At 43.6% G+C, this 24146-nt stretch overlaps 2 protein-coding genes across 4 annotated transcripts in view; one reads left to right on the top strand and one right to left on the bottom strand.

Annotated features, from left to right (window-relative positions):
• grin3ba (glutamate receptor, ionotropic, N-methyl-D-aspartate 3Ba) overlaps positions 1 to 24146 on the top strand; it is a 72529-nt gene that overhangs the window by 43916 nt on the left and 4467 nt on the right. For all 3 annotated transcript variants that reach the window (XM_076976679.1, XM_076976678.1, XM_076976680.1), the window contains exon 8: positions 3052 to 3113. In XM_076976679.1, coding sequence (XP_076832794.1) covers positions 3052 to 3113 — 62 coding nt within the window. The remainder of the gene's footprint in view (positions 1 to 3051; positions 3114 to 24146) is intronic.
• LOC143477837 (uncharacterized) lies at positions 4379 to 22984 on the bottom strand. The gene is made up of 5 exons (XM_076976681.1): positions 22878 to 22984; positions 22100 to 22171; positions 21735 to 21845; positions 4859 to 4909; positions 4379 to 4661 (listed from the first exon to the last, which is right to left on the bottom strand). Exons 1-5 carry the CDS (start codon positions 22974 to 22976, stop codon positions 4584 to 4586), a joined length of 411 nt encoding a protein of 136 aa, XP_076832796.1. The 5' UTR covers positions 22977 to 22984; the 3' UTR covers positions 4379 to 4583.

Here is a 24146-nt window from a genome sequence, read left to right as displayed (position 1 = left end):
TAAACACACACCACAGCAGGGCTGGAGTCACAAACACACACCACAGTAGGGCTGGGGTCACAAACACACACCACAGTAGGGCTGGGGTCACAAACACACACCACAGCAGGGCTGGGGTCACAAACACACACCACAGCAGGGCTGGGGTCACAAACACACACCAAAGTAGGGCTGGAGTCACAAACACACACCACAGCAGGGCTGGGGTCATAAACACACACCACAGCAGGGCTGGGGTCATAAACACACACCACAGCAGGGCTGGGGTCACAAACACACACCACAGCAGGGCTGGGGTCACAAACACACACCACAGCAGGGGTCATAAACACACACCACAGCAGGGCTGGGGTCACAAACACACACCACAGCAGGGCTGGGGTCACAAACACACACCACAGCAGGGCTGGGGTCATAAACACACACCACAGCAGGGCTGGAGTCACAAACACACACCACACTAGGGCTGGAGTCACAAACACACACCACAGCAGGGGTCACAAACACACACCACAGCAGGGCTGGGGTCACAAACACACACCACAGCAGGGGTCACACACACACACCACAGCAGGGCTGGAGTCACAAACACACACCACAGCAGGGCTGGGGTCATAAACACACACCACAGCAGGGCTGGAGTCACAAACACACACCACAGTAGGGGTCACAAACACACACCACAGCAGGGGTCACAAACACACACCACAGCAGGGCTGGGGTCACAAACACACACCACAGCAGGGCTGGAGTCACAAACACACACCACAGCAAGGGTCACAAACACACACCACAGCAGGGGTCACAAACACACACCACAGCAGGGCTGGGGTCACAAACACACACCACAGCAGGGCTGGGGTCACAAACACACACCACAGCAGGGCTGGGGTCACAAACACACACCACAGCAGGGCCGGAGTCACAAACACACACCACAGCAGGGCTGGGGTCACAAACACACACCACAGCAGGGGTCATAAACACACACCACAGCAGGGCTGGAGTCACAAACACACACCACAGCAGGGCTGGGGTCACAAACACACACCACAGCAGGGCTGGGGTCATAAACACACACCACAGCAGGGTTGGAGTCACAAACACACACCACACTAGGGCTGGAGTCACAAACACACACCACAGCAGGGGTCACAAACACACACCACAGCAGGGCTGGGGTCACAAACACACACCACAGCAGGGGTCACAAACACACACCACAGCAGGGCTGGAGTCACAAACACACACCACAGCAGGGCTGGGGTCATAAACACACACCACAGCAGGGCTGGAGTCACAAACACACACCACAGTAGGGGTCACAAACACACACCACAGCAGGGCTGGGGTCACAAACACACACCACAGCAGGGGTCACAAACACACACCACAGCAGGGGTCACAAACACACACCACAGCAGGGGTCACAAACACACACCACAGCAGGGCTGGGGTCACAAACACACACCACAGCAGGGGTCACAAACACACACCACAGCAGGGCTGGGGTCACAAACACACACCACAGCAGGGCTGGGGTCACAAACACACACCACAGTAGGGCTGGAGTCACAAACACACACCATAGCAGGGCTGGGGTCACAAACACACACCACTGCATAGCAAGGTTTACAAGCACACAAAACTACAGCACATTCGCTTGTGTACACAACACACTATGAGGGAATACAGACAAAGATGCATACCATACACAGTAAGCCCTGTAGTGTTTACAGTACAGTGTACATGATAATAGATAGGAGAAGGTCACTCTGGTAGTGTTTAATAGTCATGGGCCACTGTGTGAATGAATAATGTCCCAGCGTAGTGAGTGCACTACATGAAAAGTCAAAGTGAAAGTCAAATGTGTTTAAAAAGCGCTTTTTACAAGACACGTCGTCACAAAGCAGCTTCACAAATATTTGGGTCCAGATCCCTAATGAGCAAAACCAGTGGTGACGATGGTAAGAGGATAAACTCCCTGAATTAAACAAACCTTGAGAAGACCAAGGCTGCAAAGGGAACCGATCCAGCTTGAATGGCCCAGCTAATAGACCAATATACGACATTATATTAGTGCAGGTAGCCACTTCACTATAGGTGTGAGTCTCAGCTGCTCCAGTGATCTGGGGTGGGTGAGCTGTTTCTGCATCCAACGGAGAAGATGGAGTGGGTGGATGTGGCAGGATCAGAACATCTGCTGGTACCACGGGGATGTTCTGGAGTCTTACATGCGTGGTTGACTCCAGCACTGGCATCATACACTCAGTAACGTCTCAGTAAATCAGTGCAGTGCAACCCAGTGTCCTCTCTGTGCATGAAGAATAGGACAGGTGGGTGCTGGGTACCTGTCCCTAACAGGACAGGTGGGTGCTGGGTACCTGTCCCTAACAGGACAGGTGGGTGCTGGGTATCTGTCCCTAACAGGACAGGTGGGTGCTGGGTACCTGTCCCTAACAGGACAGGTGGGTGCTGGCTGGGTACCTGTCCCTAACTTGCTACAGCTGGAATGCTGGAATGCATTTTATTTATTTCTCCCCCCCCCCCCCCCTTTATTTTAATTTTACTCCAAAACTCTTCTGTTATTTTACTGTCTTGGTGTATTTGTCACCAACTTTTGTTTGTATCTGTTTATTTTCTTTTCTGGCTTTAATGTCCTGCTTCATGTCTCTCAGGATGACTAATGATCAATACGGCATTAGCTAATTAATAGGGAAGCTAATAAATAGGCAGTATATGTGCAGACCGTTTAGCGTTACTGATTAAATACCAGCTGATTAACTAAAACAGCAGTGGCAGAGTGATACATATGCAACACAAGAACAAACAATGTAGAATTGATTGTTTTCAATTATTTAAGTGTTCTGTTTATCACTGTGTTCCTTGAGCTAACGTTTTCTCCACCTACATTTCCTCTTTATAAGCAAGCTTTTATAAAGCATGGAGCAAATGCGCCCTCTAGAGTTAAATAGATGGAAACACATATTACTAGGATTGCATGATAATTCTGTACAACACTTTCAACGTTATGTATTATAATGATTGCAGAAAATCCATCGGGCGTTAAACATGTCATGTGATGAGGACAGTAAAACAGAAACAGCCAGAAGGTGAGTTACCAACGCCTGAAATACGGACCGAACACGCAACACATTTACATACACCCGCTGCTACGCCTGTATTATAATGATAGTATTCAAACGTGTATGCTGTCATCGGTGTTATTTAGAGTGGAACCACAATCAAGAATTATTAACCAAAGATAAAAAATACTGTTCGAGAATTTAGAGTTAAAAGTACTGTGTAATGTAAAAGTACAGAGAGAGCAAATATCATCTCACAAATGTTAGATGGTTTTCTTCTCATTTGTTGATACTTTTGTTCTAAAATAACATTTAAAGTCATAAAAGCAAAAGGTATGAGTCACACCAAAGTCATTCAAACAGAAAGGAAGAGCAGATTTCAATTTACAAATATAATTTAGTACTTATTGCTGAGTGAAGGTACTGATTATTATCCATCTGCTTGCATTAGCATTATTTCAACAAACAGGTTTTAAATACTACAAATACTAGATTATTTTTCCTTAATTTGTAAAACTTGCCATGTATCCATGTGGAGTGACAGCAACAGAGGAGGGTGGGTGATATATCACACCTCTCTGACAGGAGGCTAATGGATCCTATTGAGGGCAACAGTGACTGATGCTGGCATCATTAGTGTACTCATTACATATTTACACACACACACACACACACACACACACACACACACACACACACACACACACACACACACACACACTCACACACACACATACTGGTTTTTATGTCTTACGAGGACACTCCTTGCCAAACCAGTTAGAATGTGGTTTACAGGGACCTACCTTTCCCATTGCTCTAAAGAGTTGCTGGCTACATTAAAAAATCTGGATTTTTTTGCAGAACATGAATATCACTTCAGATTTCTTCTAGACAAAATCAAACTCTTTACATGTCAACCTGACATTGTGCTTGCATATGGGGACATGTTGAAAATGTCCCGCCTATAGCTAGAATGTGGTCTATAAGGTCTTACCTGCTTTACCAGTACACTCACTTAACAATACACAAAAATGGCCATTTCACTGTTTTAGAAGGACAAGGATGGTTTACTAGAACTTGATTATACACAAACACAAACATGACTGCTTGATGCATTACCAAGACAGGCATGCTTAAGAAGAACAAGTCCTTGCATTTAATAAACATTGGACATAATGAGTTTATAGCTTTGTTATTTATAATTTGTATTTTAATGTAAATTATATTAAAAAACAAGAGAATAATCTCCTACATTTTTAAGGAAAAAAAAACAAATCCACAAAGCCTGAAACAAAACTATGTATTATTGTAAAATCTTCAATTAGACTGGGCTTTCCTTTGAAATGTTTTCCCTCTGTTTCTAACAAAATCTCTTATATTTTGTACTGTTCGGCCTGCCAGTACAGGGTCCTCAGCATCTTTGCACTGCTGACATTCTCCCAACGTGGCCAGTTTTCCTTTTGTTATATGAGGCTTGAAGTGTTTTCATCACAGCCATCACTTCTTGTTTAGACCACAGTGTTTTTGTCCTTTTCCCAGGACCTTTGATTTCTGCTGCAGAATTGTCATTGCACACTATTAAAAACAAACAAAAAACAAGTTACAAATTTTGCATTAAGCAAATGTAAAATGATTTACTGTCACAGAATTTAAAAAGTGTGAGATTACTGTGATCATGTAATATCCTAATGATTAGCTGCCATGTAAATTGTGATTCACAATTAAAATTCTGTGTGACACCTAATGTCCATCTATGTGATTAAATTAAATACCAGGAGAGCATCCCACAGTAATGCTCCTATCTGTCTGGGTCTTCTGTATCTCTATAAAAAAGGGAATTACAATGAATCAGCATGTGTATTTGAAAATATATGTAAACATTTGTTTCTCTGCATACTTTGCTATCGCCTTTTCATCCTATCCTTCAATTTTCATGACTCCCACAGAACAGTGGACTAACTAAAAAAATCCAGTGGGATCTTGTGACCACTGATGAAAAACTAGAGGATGATATAAAAGAATTGTGCAGCAAAAAGATTGACTTTACATCTACAAGGCAGACCAACAAAGTAGCAGTGTGTAATAGAGTGTACAGTATGTGGACAGTGTGTGCAACACTGCTGTGTCTTATCCATCTGTGCCTAAGTGGTCCATCAGCTCAAATACAGGGGTCCAGACCACTGATGAATGGGTTAATGGAGGGCTAACAAAGTATGTATGGGAACAAATGCTCTACAGTCTGTAATTGCAGAACTACAAAGTGGTCCTACATGTAAGTGGAGTTGAATAGATGGAGTGTGTATATGGAGATACTCCTAATAAAGTGTCTAGAAAGGATCGCCATCCGATCCAGGAGAGTTAGACAGTCTAACCAACTGTATAGAGAATACCTGCAGATCAGCTCTAGATATAGTAGCTCCACTCAAATATAAAAAGACTAGATCTAAAAAGCTCACCCCGTGGTACACTGACCAAACTAGAAACTTCAAACAAATAGCACGTAAATTATAGCGTAAATGGCGATCTCACAAGTACTTCACTGTGCCTGGAAGGATAGCATTATTGACTACAAACGGGCTCTCACTAAAGCACGCTCAGCATACCTAGCCTCACTGATAGAGAAAAATAAAAACAATCCTAGATTTCTTTTTAATACTATTTCCAAACTTACAAAAAATCAAGCAGGCGAAGAACCTCAGATTCTAGTAAACCTCACTAGTAATGTATTTATAGATTTCTTTGATAATAAAAAAAAAACCTTTTATTAGCAAAACAACTGGTATGTCATCTGGTTTGGTTGATATTGATTTAAATTACATACTGGGAGAAAAACTTGATGCTTTTCATCCACTCCCACAATCAGAATTAGAGAAAATAATTTCTTCCTTAAATTGTGCTACCTGCACTCTAGACTCGGTTCCCTCAAAATTATTAAAAGAGGTATTACCAGCGGTAACTGAACCTCCTCTAACTGTAGTTATCTCATCCATTACAATAGGTCACATGCCCAAATCATGTAAATTAGCAGTTATTAAACCTCTGATCAAGAAACCAAATCTTGATCCGACTGTGCTAATTATAGACCCATTTCAAACACATCATTTATATCTAAGATCATAGAAAAAGTTGTTGCCCAACAATTATGCCTATAAATCTGCATAGGAATCACATATTTGAAAAGTTCCAATCTGGTTTTAGGCCCCATCACAGTACTGAAACAGCATTAGTTAAAGTAACAAATGATCTCCTCCTTGCTTCAGATCAAGGCTATGTATCACTGTTAGTGCTTCTTGATCTTAGTGCAGCTTTCGACACAATTGATCATAGGATCTTGCTAGAAAGGTTAGAACGCTGGGTTGGAGTCTCAGGCACAGCCCTTTCATGGTTTTATTCTTACTTAACAAATCGCTATCAGTTTGTAGAGCTCAATAATATTCCATCCAAACGTACAAAAGTTAAATATGGGGTCCCGCAAGGCTCCATTATTATTTACATTATATATGCTACCATTGGGCACAGTTATAAACAAACATAGTGTCAATTTTCACTGCTATGCAGATGACACTCAACTTTACATATCAGCCAAACCTGATGACAAACTCAGTTTAAGAAAAATTGAGGCCTGTGTAAGTAACATAATACAGGAAGATGATAAATCATGCACCTAACATCCGGAGTCATGCAACAGGCTTGGCTAGGATGTATTAACCAACTAACAACTATGATCTAATAATACCTACACAATACTACTAAGAAGACAAGATATATTTCACACACCCTATGCACACACTAGTTGCTTGAACAGAACACAGCAGCAGCTACAATCTGATACTGGCTCGACAAGGATCCAGAAGCACAGTGCACTATGTTCATGGTCCATTGCCTCAACTGCCAAGTACTCAGACCACCAAACAAACCTGGACTGACCTTCAAAACAAAGTGACATGGACACACACAATACCTTGCAAGCTTTTCCTTGGGGTCATCAGGAAGGCACCTCCCTTTGTTGGTGTTTCGATGAATTGAGCCCCCAACACCTCCAGAAGGCTCATCAGTGGAGTCTGGCGTCCCAGACCCACCCCCCTCCAAGCTCACAATGTAGCCCATCACAGAATTTACCAACAACCCTGCTACCCGACGGCTATCGGAAAAGCCAAGTGACAATCCTACCCATATCTCAACATCACACACACCAAACAATTGATCTCTTCAAGTACTATCCTTACCCCACCTAACCTCAGCCCTTCTTAGCCACACCCACTGACTAGATCTCTTAGCTACCGCTGACAACTCTTTTACCACTGCTCTCATCACACAGCCTCTAAATCCAAACTCAGCCAGTAGTCTTGTGGCAGACTTCGCCACGAAACCCCTAGCCCCTACCTCTACAGGTCTAATATATGCTTGCCAGCCCCGCTCTCTTACCTCAGCCACCAAATCTGCATACTTCAACCTTTTCCTTTCATGTGCTGCATCAACTTCGTCCTCAAATGGAACAGTTAGCTCTATGAAATACACTATCCAATTACTTTCAGAGTACAACACAACATCTGGCCTCAAGTTTGTGACAACAATACACTCTGGAACCTGCAATTTACAGCCTACATCAACCAACAGTTTCCAATCTCTTGCATCAGCCCACTTACCACCAACTTTTGAAAACTGTGCTGGCTCCTTGCTATGCTGCCCCTCACACACAAACCTAATTACTCTATTGGAACTAGCAACTGGCATGCCATTAACTTCCAACCGCTTCTTATCAAGTGCACCTGCCAATGATTTAAGTACCTGATTATGCCTCCATGTATAACGTCCCTGTGACAAACTCACCTTGCATGCCGACAGGATGTGCTTCAATGTACCACTTCCTGCACATAGTTTACAAGTTGGATCCTCACCAAACCACTGCCCAAGGTTTTGTGGAATTGGAAGCACATCATAAGTAGCTCCCACAAGAAACTTTATACGACTTGCATCCAATGCCCACAACTCTCGTCAGGTGATTCTCCTCTTCTCCACACTTTCCCATTTCATCCACTGACCCTGCTTACTCTGTCCTGCAGCTTTTGCCCACCTTACTTCCTCCTCCTGCTCTTGAATAAAACCAGTCACCATTCGCCTTCTCTCAGGAGATGTGGCCTTGCTGAATGCCCTCCATGTATCACCTGACCCTAGTCCTGCCCTCCCATTTTGCACGTGCCCTACAACATCTCTATGCTCCAATGCCCTCTTTGCTGCCTGAGTTGCCTCTTGGGAATTCCACTTTCTTCCTGTACGTGTCACTGGTGCCGCTGCTTTGATCAGTGCATCTTTCGACCCTATCAACAACATTTCTCGGCCTACCTTGGCACATTTAAACTCCTCAACTAAGCTTGTTAGTGGCAGTTCTAGCACTCCTCTCCCAAACCATGCCACACTACTAAGACAATGTGGAACCCCAAGCCATTTTCTTACAGCCTTATTAACAATCCTTTCTAGCCTCTCAACTTCAGTCATTGGAATATCATACACTGTCAGTGGCCACCTTAAACGAGGCAACAATCCAAACTGCAAACACCACAAATTTACCTGGCAAAAAGGACTTATCGATACTATTAATCGCCTCACCCAATTCCTTCCTTAACTCTACAACCTGCTCTTTGTCGTTCAGTGCTGCGGTGTACCACCTACCTAGACTCTTAACTGATTTCTCCAGAATAGACGGTATTACTTCTCCCTCCATCACATACTTTTCTTGTGTCAACTTCCCTTTCACAATTGAAACACTCCTAGACTTACTGGGTTTAACCTTCATCCTAGCCAGCCTAAGATTATCCCCTAGCTTCTCCAACAGCCGCCGAGTACATGGAACAGTAGTCGTTAATGTAGTCATGTCATCCATGTATGCCCTAATCGGTGGGAGCCGGGTGCCATCATGCAGCCTCTCCCCACCTACAACCCACTTAGAAGCCCTGATAATCACCTCCATTGCTATTGTAAATGCCAATGATGAGATTGTGCACCCTGCCATTATACCTACTTCCAGACGTTGCCAAGATGTAACAAACTCCTCTGTGCTGAAACAAAACTGAATGTCTCCAAAATAAGCTTTAACTAACCTCGCAATCTCATCTGGAACCTGAAAAAATTCAAATGCCTTCCACAACAGAGCATGCGGTACCGAACCAAAAGCATTAGCCAGATCTAAGAATACCACATGTAGATCACTTCTCTCTGCTCTTGCTGTTTGAATCTGGTGCCAAATCATGCTACTATGCTCTATACACCCTGAAAAACCTGTAATCCCTGCTTTTTGCACCGATGTATCAATTAACTTATTCTTTTTCAGAAATGCTGCCAACCTACGTGCAACTACACTAAAGAATATTTTACCCTCCACATTAAGCAAGCTTATGGGACGAAACTGCTCTATGGCTACAGAATCCTTCTCTTTCGGAATAAGAACACCACCTGCCCTTCGCCAGTCCTTTGGGATAATCCCCTTCTTCCACACTATAAACATCAACCTCCATAACAACTTCAAAACATCTGGTGCACTTTTATATAATCTATATGGAACTCCATTAGGCCCTGGTGCTGAACCTGCTTTTGCGCACCGCACTACTTCCTGTACCTCACTCCACTTAAGGGGATTAACATCCATCTTCCACTGTAGGTCACCTACTGGCGGAATATCTGCTGGCAATTTCACCTCACTAGTCTTTTCCTCCCTTGAGTACACCTTCTGAAAATGCCCCTCAAGCTCCTTCTTTCCTACCTTTAGGCTCCCTGACTTCTCCTGACTAAACAACGTTTTAACAAATCTAAACAGATCCTTAAAGCAGTGTTTCTCAACCTTTTTTCAGTTGTGGCACCCTTTATATGCATGCAAAATTTTAAGGCACCCCAGTTGCGAACGTAAGTTGTTGACGGGGGGGTTGGGGGGTGGCGAACGTAATCGCGACAGATTCCAATCCCTCCCCCGCCTGAAAAAAAGCTCACGCCCACCAAACTTGAGAGATCTGGTGCCGCGGGAGCCTGGTTGAGAAACGCCGCCTTAAAGAATGCCTCTCTAGCGCGCTTTTTCTTCTTCCTTCTTTTCCTCATAGCTTCTGCTCTCCGTAATTTCCCTAACTTACTTTTCAACTCGTCTTGCAGTAACTCAATGCCCTCTCTTTCCTGCTCATTACCCCGCTTCCACCGCTTCCTCAACAACCTTGACTCCTTGACAAGTTTTCCTATTTCTACCTGCCTCCTTGATTTACAAACAGCCTTACTCATTCCTTTCTTCTGCACAACACCAAATCTTGCCACACCATAATCATAGATAACTTTACCTAGCCTGTTCAACTTACTTTCCACTGTAAGAGATCAAGTGTAAGAGATATTAAATGCTGGATGTCTCTAAACTTCCTCCAACTTAATGAGGACAAAACTGAAGTCCTCCTCCTGGGCCCAAAGGCCTCAAAACAGAAAATTCCAGATCTAATTCTTAATCTCGCAGACTACCCCATTACACCTGGCACAGTAGCCAAAAACCTAGGCGTCATACTCAACTCTGACCTATCATTTGATAAATACATAGATAATACTACTAGGATAGCTTTTCTACATCTCCGCAACATTGCTAAGTTAAGAAATACATTATCACAAGATGATGCAGAAAAATTGGTGCACGCCTTTGTTAGCTCCAGACTAGACTACTGTAACTCACTACTGTCAGGATGTTCAAATCGGAATTTAAATAAACTTCAAATAGTTCAAAATGCCGCAGCCAGGGTTCTGACCAGAATAATAATAATAATAATAATAATAATAAATTTTATTTGATGGCGCCTTTCTGACACTCAAGGTCACCTTACATAATAATAATAATAATAATAATAATAAATAAAATTAAGACAGAGAAAAGGTACAAATAAATTAAAATAATGGATAAAATAGACAGAAGATCGGAATCATACATTAAAGGCAACTCTAAACAAGTATGTTTTGAGACCTGACTTAAAATACGTAATAGAGTCAGAGTTTCTTAAATCGGGTGGTAAGACATTCCATAGCCTAGGAGCAGAGTTACTAAAAGCCCTGCCCCCCATGGTGCTTAAGCGGACAGTGGGGACAGACAGGTGAGTGGAGGCAGATGATCTCAGAGATCGTGAGTGAGTGGTAATGTTGATGAGATCTGTTATATACGGAGGTGCAAGGTTATGAATAGCCTTGAAAGTAAGTAGTAAAATTTTGTAGATGATGCGTTGCCTAACCGGCAGCCAGTGCAGCTGTTGTAAAACAGGAGTGATGTGGTGAGAAGAGGGAGTTCTTGTAATGATACGTGCAGCTGAATTCTGAACCATTTGAAGTTTGTGAAGTGATTTACGTGGAAGACCAAAAAGAAGGGAATTACAATAATCTATGTGGGATGTAACAAGACTGTGGACCAGAATAGCAGTAGTGTGGGAGGAAAGAGAAGGCCGTAGACAATTGATATTTCTAAGGTGAAAGTAAGCAGATCTGGTAATATTGTTGATGTGTGACTGAAGTGATAAGGTACTATCCAGGATGACACCCAAACTCTTTACCTGAGATGAGGGAGAGACAGAACAATTATCAATGGTGAGAGAAAAACTGGTCACTTTGGATAGATTGGATTTAGTGCCAACAAGTAAAACCTCAGTTTTATCACCATTTAATTTGAGAAAGTTGAGAGAGAGCCATGTTTTTATTTCGGGTAAACAGTCTGTAAGGAAAGGCAGAAGAAGATTGGAAGTAGGCTTACTTGAGAGATAGAGCTGTGTGTCATCCGCGTAACAGTGAAAGTTGATATGATATTTACGGAAGATGTTACCAAGGGGGAGAAGATAGATTATGAAAAGAAGGGGGCCAAGGACAGAACCCTGAGGCACACCAGAAATTACAGGAGAAGGTTGAGAAGTGAAGGTTTTGAGCTGAATAAACTGTGTGCGGTTTGACAGATATGATTTAAACCATTGTAACGGTGTGTCAGTTATGCCGATGAAAGACAGTCTATGAAGAAGAGTGGAGTGACAGACAGTATCGAAGGCAGCGCTCAGATCTAAAAGAATAAGAATAGAAATTTGACCGGAATCAGCTGTGCAGAGGAGATCATTGGTGACTTTAACAAGTGCTGTTTCTGTGCTGTGAGAGGAACGGAAACCAGACTGAAATTTTTCATAAAGATCATTGTGTGACAGATATGAGTGAAGCTGAGCTGTAACAACTTTCTCAAGTATTTTTGAAATGAATGGGAGATTGGAGATAGGGCGTAGGTTATTAAAATCGGTAGGATCAGCACCAGGCTTTTTTAAAATTGGGTTGATAGCTGCAGTTTTCAAGGCAGCTGGTACAGTCCCAGTTGTGAGAGACGAGTGAATGATTGCAGTAATAAAAGGAAGCAGAGAAGGAAGACAGGATTTGACCAGTTTAGTGGGAAGAGGGTCCAATGAGCAGGTAGATGGCTTAGCCTTACTAATAAGATCATAGAGTTCTGAGGTAGGAGGAAGAGAGAAAGATGAAAAAGATGTAGAGGAAAGAAAGGAAAAATTATAATAATTAGGGATAGTCAATGTAGAAGATGGAGATTCAAGAGACTTGTAAATCTTCTTAATTTTCTCATTGAAAAATGACATAAGAGAATTGCAGAAGGTAGTAGAACAGAGATACGATGGAAGAGAGTCCGGAGCTTGCACAGTTTTTTTATAAAATGCATACAATGATCTAGTGCAGGGGTAATCAATTAAATCTTTCCGCGGTCTATTTTTGGCAGATAGCTTAGACCTTAGGTCCGGGTCCGCGGTGGCGAACGAAAGTTGTTGAGCGGTGGGGTGGCGAACGTAACACTAAAATGGGTGGTGAACGTAACACTCGTCTGAAAATAAATTCTCCGGTTTAAAATATAGTCTCCCGTTAAATTTTTTTTGGCATTTGGGTCCGTATCCAGTTAATCAGGAATGTGATTGGGTCCGGACAGGACGGCGTCCGGGTCCGGATCCGGACCGCGGTCCGCCATTTGGTGATACCTGATCTAGTGTCTCCATTCATAGAAATAATTAATCCAGTATAGAAGTCCGATTTAGCCTGTGATAGTGAGTCCTTATAGTGCAGCATATGGTCCTTATACATGTCCTTATGAACAGATGAACCAGTTTTGCGAAACAATCGCTCATATTGTCGTCCCTTGGTTTTCAAGAGACGAAGCTCAGGTGTAAACCATGGGGCTGAGCGTGAGAAGTGAACCATACGTGTTTTCAATGGGGCAAGAGAATCCAGAATGGCCTGAAGACCAGTGTTATATGATGACATTAGTTCATCAGGGAACATTTGTTGTTGGAAATCCAAGTGGGAGATTATACTGGAGGACAGAGAGACAGAATCAATATCCTTAATATTACGGAAGGTGATGAGACGGGGAAGCTTCGTGATGAAGAGAGGCAAACTGACATTAAAGGAGATGAGAGAGTGGTCAGATATAGCTAGCTCTTCAACCGAATGGTTAAAAGGAGTGACACCAGAGCAGCAAACGAGGTCAAGAATGTGACCTTTACAGTGTGTGGGAACGTCAATAAACTGTTCCAGTCCGAAGCTCCCCAGACATGATATAAAGTCTTTGGTGAGGGGATTGTTAGTGCTGTCCATATGAATATTAAAATCGCCCATAACTATAATAGCAGGTGAGAGAGTGATCAGATGAGTTAGCAGCGCAGCGAAATCCTGAAGAAAGTCTTTGTTACCTTTAGGAGGACGGTAGATGTTCACAATGATGGTAGGTGTGGAACCAGCAAGTTGACAGACCAGTGACTCAAAGGAGGCGAAGACAGGCGCAGACACCGGAGAGACTTTTCGGTCCTCCCGATGGAATATCGCAAGACCTCCTCCTCGACCAGAGTCACGTGGTTTACAGATGTAAACATATCCAGCAGGAGCGGATTCATTAAGTTGCGTAAAGTCATTTTGTTGTTGCCACGTCTCAGTTAGACAGAGGATGTCATACTTACGGTCAACAAGGAGATCCTGGATAAGAAGTCCTTTGCTCGTTAACGAGCGGATGTTAAGCAGACCGAATTTATGGTACTGTCAGCTCCAGTAGAGGTGCTAGCCAACCGGTCTGGGCACACTAGCACACTGTGGTCAACTACCCGACTCGGTCCACGGCGGGTTCGACGAGCAGTAGATCCGATGGATTGCAGTGGAGCAGTTATGTCCTCATATAGAGACCGGCGGGACCCTCGATGAATATATTTTCGACGGGGGATATAAATCAAATCCGCGTTGGAAAGCAGAGGCGCCGGTAGTGAGAGCAATGGAACAAACTGAGAGTATCGTAGCCGAACCAGTTCCGCAGCAGAATAGTGGATAATACCCATCACAGGTTGGTAAATTCTTGAACATAATATCCAAAAAAGGACGAGCCAGAGCTGTAGACTGTATAGTTTCATGATGTCAGAATATGAATTCTGTTCCAATCCACATTTAATATATGTTGACGAATTAAGCAATCGCTATGTCTAAATCCACCAAATACGATAAATACTTAACTAAAAGTGTAACTTTAAGAACCATATGACTATTAAACATTCAATTAATAACAGTAATCAGAACTACAAAATGGTTCCCAGTTAAATTCCGTATTGATTTTTAAATTCTTTTATTAACTTATAAAGCATTGCACGGGTTTGCTCCTGAATACCTATTATGAACCACAACGTCTGCTACTCCTGACTTCCTCATACAATACCACAGCTCCTGTCTCGGTACTCTATCATAAGTTTTCTCTAAGTCAACAAACACACAATGTAACTCCTTCTGTCCTTCCCTATACTTCTCCATTAACATTCTCAAAGCAAACATAGCATCTGTGGTGCACTTAGCTGGCATGAAACCATACTGTTGCTCACAGATCTCTACCTCTCCTCTAAGCCTAGCTTCCACTACTCTTTCCCAGATATTCAGGCTGTGACTGATCAACTTTATTCACCTGTAATTACTACAGCTCTGAATGTCGCCCTTATTCTTGAAAATCGGCACCATTATGCTTTGTCTCCACTCCTCAGGCATCTTCTGACCTTCCAAGATTCTGTTAAATAACCCAGTCAAAAACTCCACTGCTGTCTCTCCCAAACATTTCCATACCTCCACTGGAATATCATCTGGTCCAACTGCCTTACCACACTTCATTCTCCAAATTGCAGCCCTTACTTCCTCCTTGCTCACCTGAGGCACTTCCTGATTCACAACCTCTACCTCTTCTAACCTTCTTTCCCTTTCATTCTCTTGATTCATCAGTTCCTCAAAATACTCCTTCCACCTTCCCAAGACACTCTCCTCACCAGACAACACATTTCCATCTTTATTCTTTATCATCCTAATCTGCTGGACATCCTGCCCATCACGGTTTCTCTGTCTGGCCAATCTGTACAGATCCTTTTCCCCTTCCTTAGTGTTCAACTTCTCATACAGCTTGCTATACGCCTTCTCTTTAGCTTCTGCCACTGCTCTCTTTGCCTTATGACACATCTCCTTGTACCTCTGTCTACTTTCTTCATCTCGCTGAAAATCCCAATGTTTTTTAGCCAACCGCTTTCCTCTCAAACTTTCCTGAACTTCCTCATTCCACCACCACAACTCCTTGTCTGTCTTCCTCTGTCCTGAGGTCACACCAAGTACTTTCCTAGTCACATCCCTCACTGCATTTAAAGTCTCATCCCAGGTATCCAGAACACCACCACCATTACCCAGTACCTGCATCACCTCATCCCTGAATTTTACACCACAGTCCTCATCCTTTAACTTCCACCACCTGATCTTAGGTTCCGCTCTCACTCTCGTCCTCTTCTTCACTTCCTGCTGTCCACTGCTGTTTAGCTACACTCTCCCCTGGTAACACCTTGCAATCACTAACCTCTCTCAGGTTTCATCTCCTACAGAGGATAGAGTCGACCTGTGTGCATCATACCCCACTCTTATATGTTACCCTGTGCTCTTCCTTTTTCTTAAAGTAAGTGTTAACTACAGCCATCCTTTTAGCATAAATCTACCACCATATGTCCTTCCGTATTCCTTTCTTTAACACCACATCTACCCTACACCTCCTCATCACCACTGTTCCCTCCACCAACATGTCCATTTAAATCTGCTCCAATAACCACTCTCTCTTCTTTAGGAACCTGCAAAACAACTTCATCTAACTCTCTCCAGAATTCTTCTTTCTCCTCCACATCACAACCTACCTGAGGAGCTTAATCACTGATGACATTCATCATCACCCCATCAATCTCTAACTTTACACAGATCACCCTGCCACTTACTTGCTTTACCTCCACTACACTCTTACTAAACTCATCTTTCAGGATTACCCCTACTCCATTTCTCTTCCTGTCTACACCATGGTAGAAGAGTTTGAAGCCACCACCAATTCTCCTGGCCTTGCTCCCCTTCCACTTGGTCCCATGTACACACAGTATATCTATCTTCCTCCTCTCCATCGCATCAGCTAGCTCTCTCCCTTTACCTGTCATAGAGCCCACATTCAACATACCAACTCTAACAACTTCCTGCTCTGCCTCCTCTCCTTCAGCTTCAGAACCCTCTTCCCCCCTCTCCTCCTCCTCCTCCTTGTCCCAACAGTAGTCCAATATCCACTAATGCCCTGTTGGAAAACAGCACCAGTGGCGGTCGTTGTTAACCCGGGCCTCGACCGATCCGGTATGGAATTTCTATTTTTGATCCGCATCATTTGATTTGGCGCCGTTTTTACACCGGATGCCCTTCCTGACGCAACCCTCCCTATTTATCCGGGCATGGGACCAGCACTAAAATACACTGGTGTGTGCACCCTAGTGGCTAGGTTTTAAAAACCCTCACTAACCTATTGCTGTTCCTGGGGTAATACAATTTGACAATTGTAAATGATAACTGAAATGCAATTTTCCAAATCTGCTGTTGTGGACAGCAAATGTTTGTGCAACAGGTCCTCAAAAATAAATTTGTGGGATCAAAAGGTAATTAGTATGTCAATACAAATGACCTGTTGTGGCTCTTTGTCAGGTGATAAGGTAGCCATTGTAGCACTGGCAACAGGTCCTTTTGCAGGAATGGCCTAAAAACTTTACAGAGACAAGATACCACTATCATTGTATCATTGTTAAGCACCAGTGCACTATGTTCCTGTGATGTCAGTATATGGAAATGGTGTGAAAACAATGTGCAAGAGAGTCTGTGATTTGAAATACAGCTTCAGAAAAAGAAGTCCCTCGAGACCACAATCACGTCATACTGTAACGTTTGGCTCCGCCCCTTTGTGTGTATCTTGCCTTGTTCCCTCCCTCTGTTCCCTTTCGTCGATTCTGTTTCGATTCGTCACGCCCCTTTTGTTTATCCCTGCCAATGTTATCCTTGTCAGCTGTTTTGAATATGTGGTTTGATTAGTTTGTGTATATAGTCTGGTTGAGTTCATGTGTTCCCTGTGGGTCTATGTCTGTAGGTTGGTTTACGTTGGTAATGTTCTTTGTCGCGCTTTCAAGTCTCCGTGTCCTTTTTGGACTTCTGTAATCAGTCTGGTATTGAGGTGTCTAGGTCTGTTGCGGTTCTGGTTAGAGTTCTGTCGTCTTTGATTCGTTTCGGTTCTTTGTTGAGTTTCCTATGTTATATGTAATTGTCCTTTTGATCTGGTTGTAATGTGTCTTGGTCTTACTTATACTATATGGTTGTTCCCGCTGTGTATTCGTACTTAAGTGTTGCGAGGGTTTTCGTATGTCTGGGTTTTAGTTCGGTTAAATATTATGGTTTGATCCAGTGTGAATTGTGGTGTGAATTGTTCATGACTGTTGTTAGACATTGTGATTTGATTGTGTGAATTGTTTATTGTCGTTGTCCGAGTCGTAATCTTTGTCTTTACATCAGTGTGTGTTTCTTGTTATGTGTGATTATTATGCCGCGCCGATCCCGGAACGTGCGTGTTGGAAAGGTCGAGGTTATAGGAGGTAGTACCGCCTCTGACTTGAATAAATGTGGTTCTTTGCAGCAATTGTGTCCGCCGTCTGATTCTAGATCGTTACATATAGACCCACCTTTAGAGGACGCAGCTGGAGAACTAAGGATGTCTCGGGATGACTCCCCGTTGAATTCAGTTAAGCCTCATTGTTTGTTGCTGTTGGATTCTTTGCAATCGTGTTTAGCTTTGGATGAAGGAGGTAGATCGAGTACACTGCCTTCACTCATGGCTTGCCCTTGTGAGTACTCAGGTGATGAAAGCAACGCCGATATGTTTGTAATGCATTGTGAGTTGTACTTATTGCATCTAACGTGTCCTCAGCCCTCTCCGAATGTAATAATAGCGTTTGTGAGATCTCGATTGCGGGGTAAGGCGCTAGATTGGGCAAATCTTCTTTTGTCCCGTGGGAGTGTTGAATCATGGACAATATCAGGTTTTCTCCAAGGCATAAAGAAGAGGTTTGCTAATGTGCCTACTCAACGGAAATCCTCGTTTGAGGAGACAGATGCAGTCAGTAGTTTGGAGCCAGCAACTCCCCTGTTGACTGTAATTCCTGAACGGTCCCTGCCCTTGAAATTAACCGCAGTGGACACCGCTACTCGATCCCTCCCAGTCATTGCTACTGTATCTCAAATCCTGACGTCAAAGGACGAGCCGTTCAAGTATCCTCTTAGTAAAGACTATTGTCCAACGCACCGTAGCCTTATGTCCCATCAAGCAGACCCTATTGGTTATGTAGGGAGGGTTAAGGGCCTTAGAATTAACTCTACCACTGTGCTATCCCCTAGAAATAAAGGCCCGCCTGATCCAGAGGCTGTTCTACCTGCTGTACTGCCTGACCCGGAGACTGTTATACCTGCTGTACTGTCTAACTTGGAGGCTATTCTGCCTTGTGTGCGGCCTGTTCCGGAGGCCGTCCTGCCCGACGCCCGGCCTGTCCCGGAGGCCGCCCTGCCCGACGCCCGGCCTGTCCCGGAGGCCGCCCTGCCCGACGCCCGGCCTGTCCCGGAGGCCGCTCGGCCCGTCCCGGAGGCCGCCCTGCCCGACCCGGAGGCCGCCCTGCCCGACCCGGAGGCCGCCCTGCCCGACCCGGAGGCCGCCCTGCCCGACGCCCGGCCCGACCCGGAGGCCGCCCTGCCCGACGCCCGGCCCGACCCGGAGGCCGCCCAGTCCGAAGCCCGGCCCGACCCGGAGGCCGCCCAGTCCGAAGCCCGGCCCGACCCGGAAACCGCCCAGTCCGATGCCAGGTTAGATCCCAGGCCCATTCAGCCTGAAAACAAGCCTGACCTAGAGGCTACCCAGCCTGCCGCGCCCTCAGGCGCCACACTGCCTGCCGCGCCCTCAGACGCCACGCCGCCTGCCGCGCCCTTATACGCCCCTCCTTTCTCTGGCGGTGTCTTCCCGGCTACGTCGCCCTCTGACTACATCTCTCCAGCTGCAGCTTTCCACAGTGACGTTTTTGGAACATCATCTTTTCCTTTAACTTCCACTATCTGGAAGGGGTCTGATCGTGTTTTGGAATCCCGTGACATGGTTGATGTACCCTTTAGGCCTGCGACCAGTTCTACTGCTTCTTTTTCCTTGCCTGCTCCACGGACTGGGAGGGCTGTCATGTCAACTTTAGGGGAGGGTGTTCCGGGGCCTGTAAAAGGAACTAGTAGTGCGGACTCTTGTCTTGATGTCCCTTCTGTTGTGACTCCTAGTGTCTTTGATTTATTGAACGCATTTGATCCGAAGTCGATGCCCTTGTTCCCTGGTCCTTTTCCTGATTATGTGTTTGTTCCTGTGTCTGTAACAGTTCCTTTGCCGATATGTGTTCCAGTGTTTCCTGTGTTAGGTTTTTGTATTTCTGTTCCAGTGACGTATTCTTTGTTGTTTTCTTTTACCTACCTGGTCCCGGTTCATATGTCCGTGATTTTGCATATTTGTTCTTCTGTTTTTTCCCTTCCGTCTGATCCTAGCCCTGTGCCTTGTAGTCCTTTTTACGGGTCTTCCCCTGTTTGTAGTTCGCCTGTTTCTGCTTCCACTGCTCCAGGGTTCGCTGGCCGGGGTTCGGCTCGACATTCTGGGACCTCACGGCCTGGCTGTGCTCTTGATGCGTCTGAGTCGTTGGTGCCTTTTTCTGTGTCCTCTGTTTCAGGGCTTGCCGGTTTGGACGTGTGTGGCTTGGAGTCTTGCCCTCCTCAGGAGTCTCTTGCGTCTTGTCCTGGTCTTTTGCCCTCTGTTCCGGATGAGTTGATGTACGCTGTTGTATGAGTCTGTTTACGGATTTTTTCCTTGGTGTGTTTTTCCTTTTTTTGTTTTGCGTGCCCAGGAGGAGCACGCTTTTGAGGGGGGCTACTGTAACGTTTGGCTCCGCCCCTTTGTGTGTATCTTGCCTTGTTCCCTCCCTCTGTTCCCTTTCGTCGATTCTGTTTCGATTCGTCACGCCCCTTTTGTTTATCCCTGCCAATGTTATCCTTGTCAGCTGTTTTGAATATGTGGTTTGATTAGTTTGTGTATATAGTCTGGTTGAGTTCATGTGTTCCCTGTGGGTCTATGTCTGTAGGTTGGTTTACGTTGGTAATGTTCTTTGTCGCGCTTTCAAGTCTCCGTGTCCTTTTTGGACTTCTGTAATCAGTCTGGTATTGAGGTGTCTAGGTCTGTTGCGGTTCTGGTTAGAGTTCTGTCGTCTTTGATTCGTTTCGGTTCTTTGTTGAGTTTCCTATGTTATATGTAATTGTCCTTTTGATCTGGTTGTAATGTGTCTTGGTCTTACTTATACTATATGGTTGTTCCCGCTGTGTATTCGTACTTAAGTGTTGCGAGGGTTTTCGTATGTCTGGGTTTTAGTTCGGTTAAATATTATGGTTTGATCCAGTGTGAATTGTGGTGTGAATTGTTCATGACTGTTGTTAGACATTGTGATTTGATTGTGTGAATTGTTTATTGTCGTTGTCCGAGTCGTAATCTTTGTCTTTACATCAGTGTGTGTTTCTTGTTATGTGTGATTATTATGCCGCGCCGATCCCGGAACGTGCGTGTTGGAAAGGTCGAGGTTATAGGAGGTAGTACCGCCTCTGACTTGAATAAATGTGGTTCTTTGCAGCAATTGTGTCCGCCGTCTGATTCTAGATCGTTACACATACACTATACACATCAACATTAACTGGCTGCCATTAACATGCACTGATAAACTACTATAGCCTCCCTGTAAACCACAGTGTGCTTACAAAACAGGTCCAAACTTAACACAACCTGGTACACACAATATCCTAGCAGACACTGCAGTTACAATAAGTTGTAGTGTCCTGATATTAAAGGTTTCTGTCACACACATTGACACATGAATATTCCTTAAGTAAAGACAAAGCACTTTGAGATATTCTGTCACTGTCCTCAATAAACACAATGTTCTCTCATAACAGGTCATGGTCAAACACAATCTTAAATACACTTATTAAGGATTTAGCCAATACAACACAACATTCAGACAACTTCCATTTACTGAACTCATCAAGTTCTGCTAGTGAATGCAGGGGTTCATAGTCTGACATAATTTTTATAGTTCTTTCTTCCTCAGGGACCATAAAAGAATTGAGGTAATCACATAGTGAATGTTTACTGTAACTCCAAAAAATGTGCAACATTTTTCTGAAAATCACAGCATTGTGTCTCAAAATTACCTCTTGTGCTACTTCACATGAAATCTGTGAATGGTGCTCCTCAGTCCACAACTGGTCCTTCATGGTCAGTGGTGCAGACGTTGTTTCCTCAGCATCCATCTCAGCTAAATTCTAGAAACACAAATAAGATTCAGAAATGTGACACCAAACATTCCTGAAGGAAAGTAAAAAGTGTTATCTTTTTAAAAACCCATCACTAACCTATTGCTTACTTCCTTGGGTAAAACAATTTGACCGTAAATGATAACTGAAATGCATTTATCCAAATCTGCTGTTGTGGACAGCAAATATTTGTGCAACAGGTCCTCAAAAATAGATTTGTGGGATCAAAAGGTAATTAAGAATGGTATGGAAATACAAATTACCTGTCGTGGCTCTTTGTCAGGTGATAAGGTAGCCATTGCAGCACTGGCAACTGGTCCTTTTGCAGGAATGGCCTAAAGATGTTACAGAAACAAGATACCACTATCATTGTATCATTGGTAGGCACCAGTGCACCATGTTCCTGTGATGTCAGTATATGGAAATGGTGTGAAAACAATGTGCAAGATAGTCTGTGATTTGAAATATATTTTCAGAAAAAGAAGTCCCTCGAGACCACAATCACGTCATACACTATACACATCAACATTAACTGGCTGCCATTAACATGCACTGATAAACTACTATAGCCTCCCTGTAAACCACAGTGTGCTTACAAAACAGGTCCAAAATTAACACAACCTGGTACACACAATATCCTAGCAGACACTGCAGTTACAATAAGTTGTAGTGTCCTGATATTAAAGGTTTCTGTCACACACATTGACACATGAATATTCCTTAAGTAAAGACAAAGCACTTTGAGATATTCTGTCACTGTCCTCAATAAACACAATGTTCTCTCATAACAGGTCATGGTCAAACACAATCTTAAATACACATATTAAGGATTTAGCCAATACAACACAACATTCAGGCAATTTCCATTTACTGAGTTCTGCTAGTGAATGCAGGGGTTCATAATCTGACATAATTTTTATAGTTCTTTCTTCCTCAGGGACCATAAAAGAATTGAGGCAATTACATAGTGAATGTTTACTGCAACTCCAAAAAAATGTGCAACATTTTTCTGAAAATCACAGCATTGTGTCTCAAAATTACCTCTTGTGCTACTTCACATGAAATCTGTGAATGGTGCTCCTCAGTCCACAACTGGTCCTTCATGGTCAGTGGTGCAGACGTTGTTTCCTCAGCATCCATCTCAGCTAAATTCTAGAAACACAAATAAGATTCAGAAATGTGACACCAATCATTCCTGAAGGAAAGTAAAAAGTGTTATCTTTTAAAAGCCCTGACTAACTTACTGCTATTCCTTATGTAACAAAATTTGACTGTAAATGATACCTGAAATACATTTATCTACATCTGCTGTTGTGGACAGCTGATTTTTGTGTAACAATCCTTCAAAAATAGATTTGTGGGATCAAAAGTTAATTAAGAATGTTATATTAATACAAATTACCTGTCGTGGCTCTTTGTCAGGTGATAAGGTAGCCATTGCAGCACTGGCAACTGGTTCTTTCCCAGGAACAGCCTAAAGACGTTTCAGAGACAAGATACCACCTGCATCATTGCTAGTTACCAGTGGACTATTTTCATGTGTTGTCAGTATATGGAAATGTTGTGTAAACAATATGCAAGATAATCTGTGACAAACTACAGCTTCAGAAAAAGAAGTCCCTCGAGACCACAATTTTGTCCTACACTATACATATCAACATTAACTGGTTGACATTAACATGCACAGGAATCAATGCCATCACTTAGTATTTTGATTAAAACAGGCTCACTTAAACAGGAGACATACAATTTAAGAACAGACTACAAGTGTTATTCATTGAGTTAGTGCTCATTTTAAGTACTCAAGAAACAGGTCTACGTTTCAATCTATGTTTGAAGACAGCAAGTGACTCTCTAGTCTGAGACTCTGCACCTTACAGAGCAAGAGACTCTGCAGCTTACACAACAGGTCTATGCTTAACTCAACCGGGTGCACACAATATCCCAGCAAACACTGCAGTTACAATATGTAGCAGTGTCCTTATATAGAAGGTTCCTGTGACACACATTGACTCATGGATTAAGCTTGACCAGCAAATTCTTAATGTCCTTAAACACACTGCACTCACAGGACACGTCTGAGCCATGCACAGCTCAAATACACTCACCGAATTTATTAAAATATATCTGCATATAGAATGTTGCTTTAATTATAGTGAATGCTCATATCTTAATACCTTGCATCTCCATGGCCATTCAGAGTCACCGTAGTTGTATGTGATCTCTTCTCCAGGACTAATGCTCCTTGTTGCAAATAAACACAAATGGGGTTTTCCCGCTACTCTGATTGTTTTCATTTTGCTGTTTGGG

The sequence above is a fragment of the Brachyhypopomus gauderio genome, chromosome 16 (assembly GCF_052324685.1).
Source record: "Brachyhypopomus gauderio isolate BG-103 chromosome 16, BGAUD_0.2, whole genome shotgun sequence".
Lineage (NCBI taxonomy): Eukaryota > Metazoa > Chordata > Actinopteri > Gymnotiformes > Hypopomidae > Brachyhypopomus > Brachyhypopomus gauderio.
This window is presented reverse-complemented; position numbering and strand designations above follow the sequence as displayed.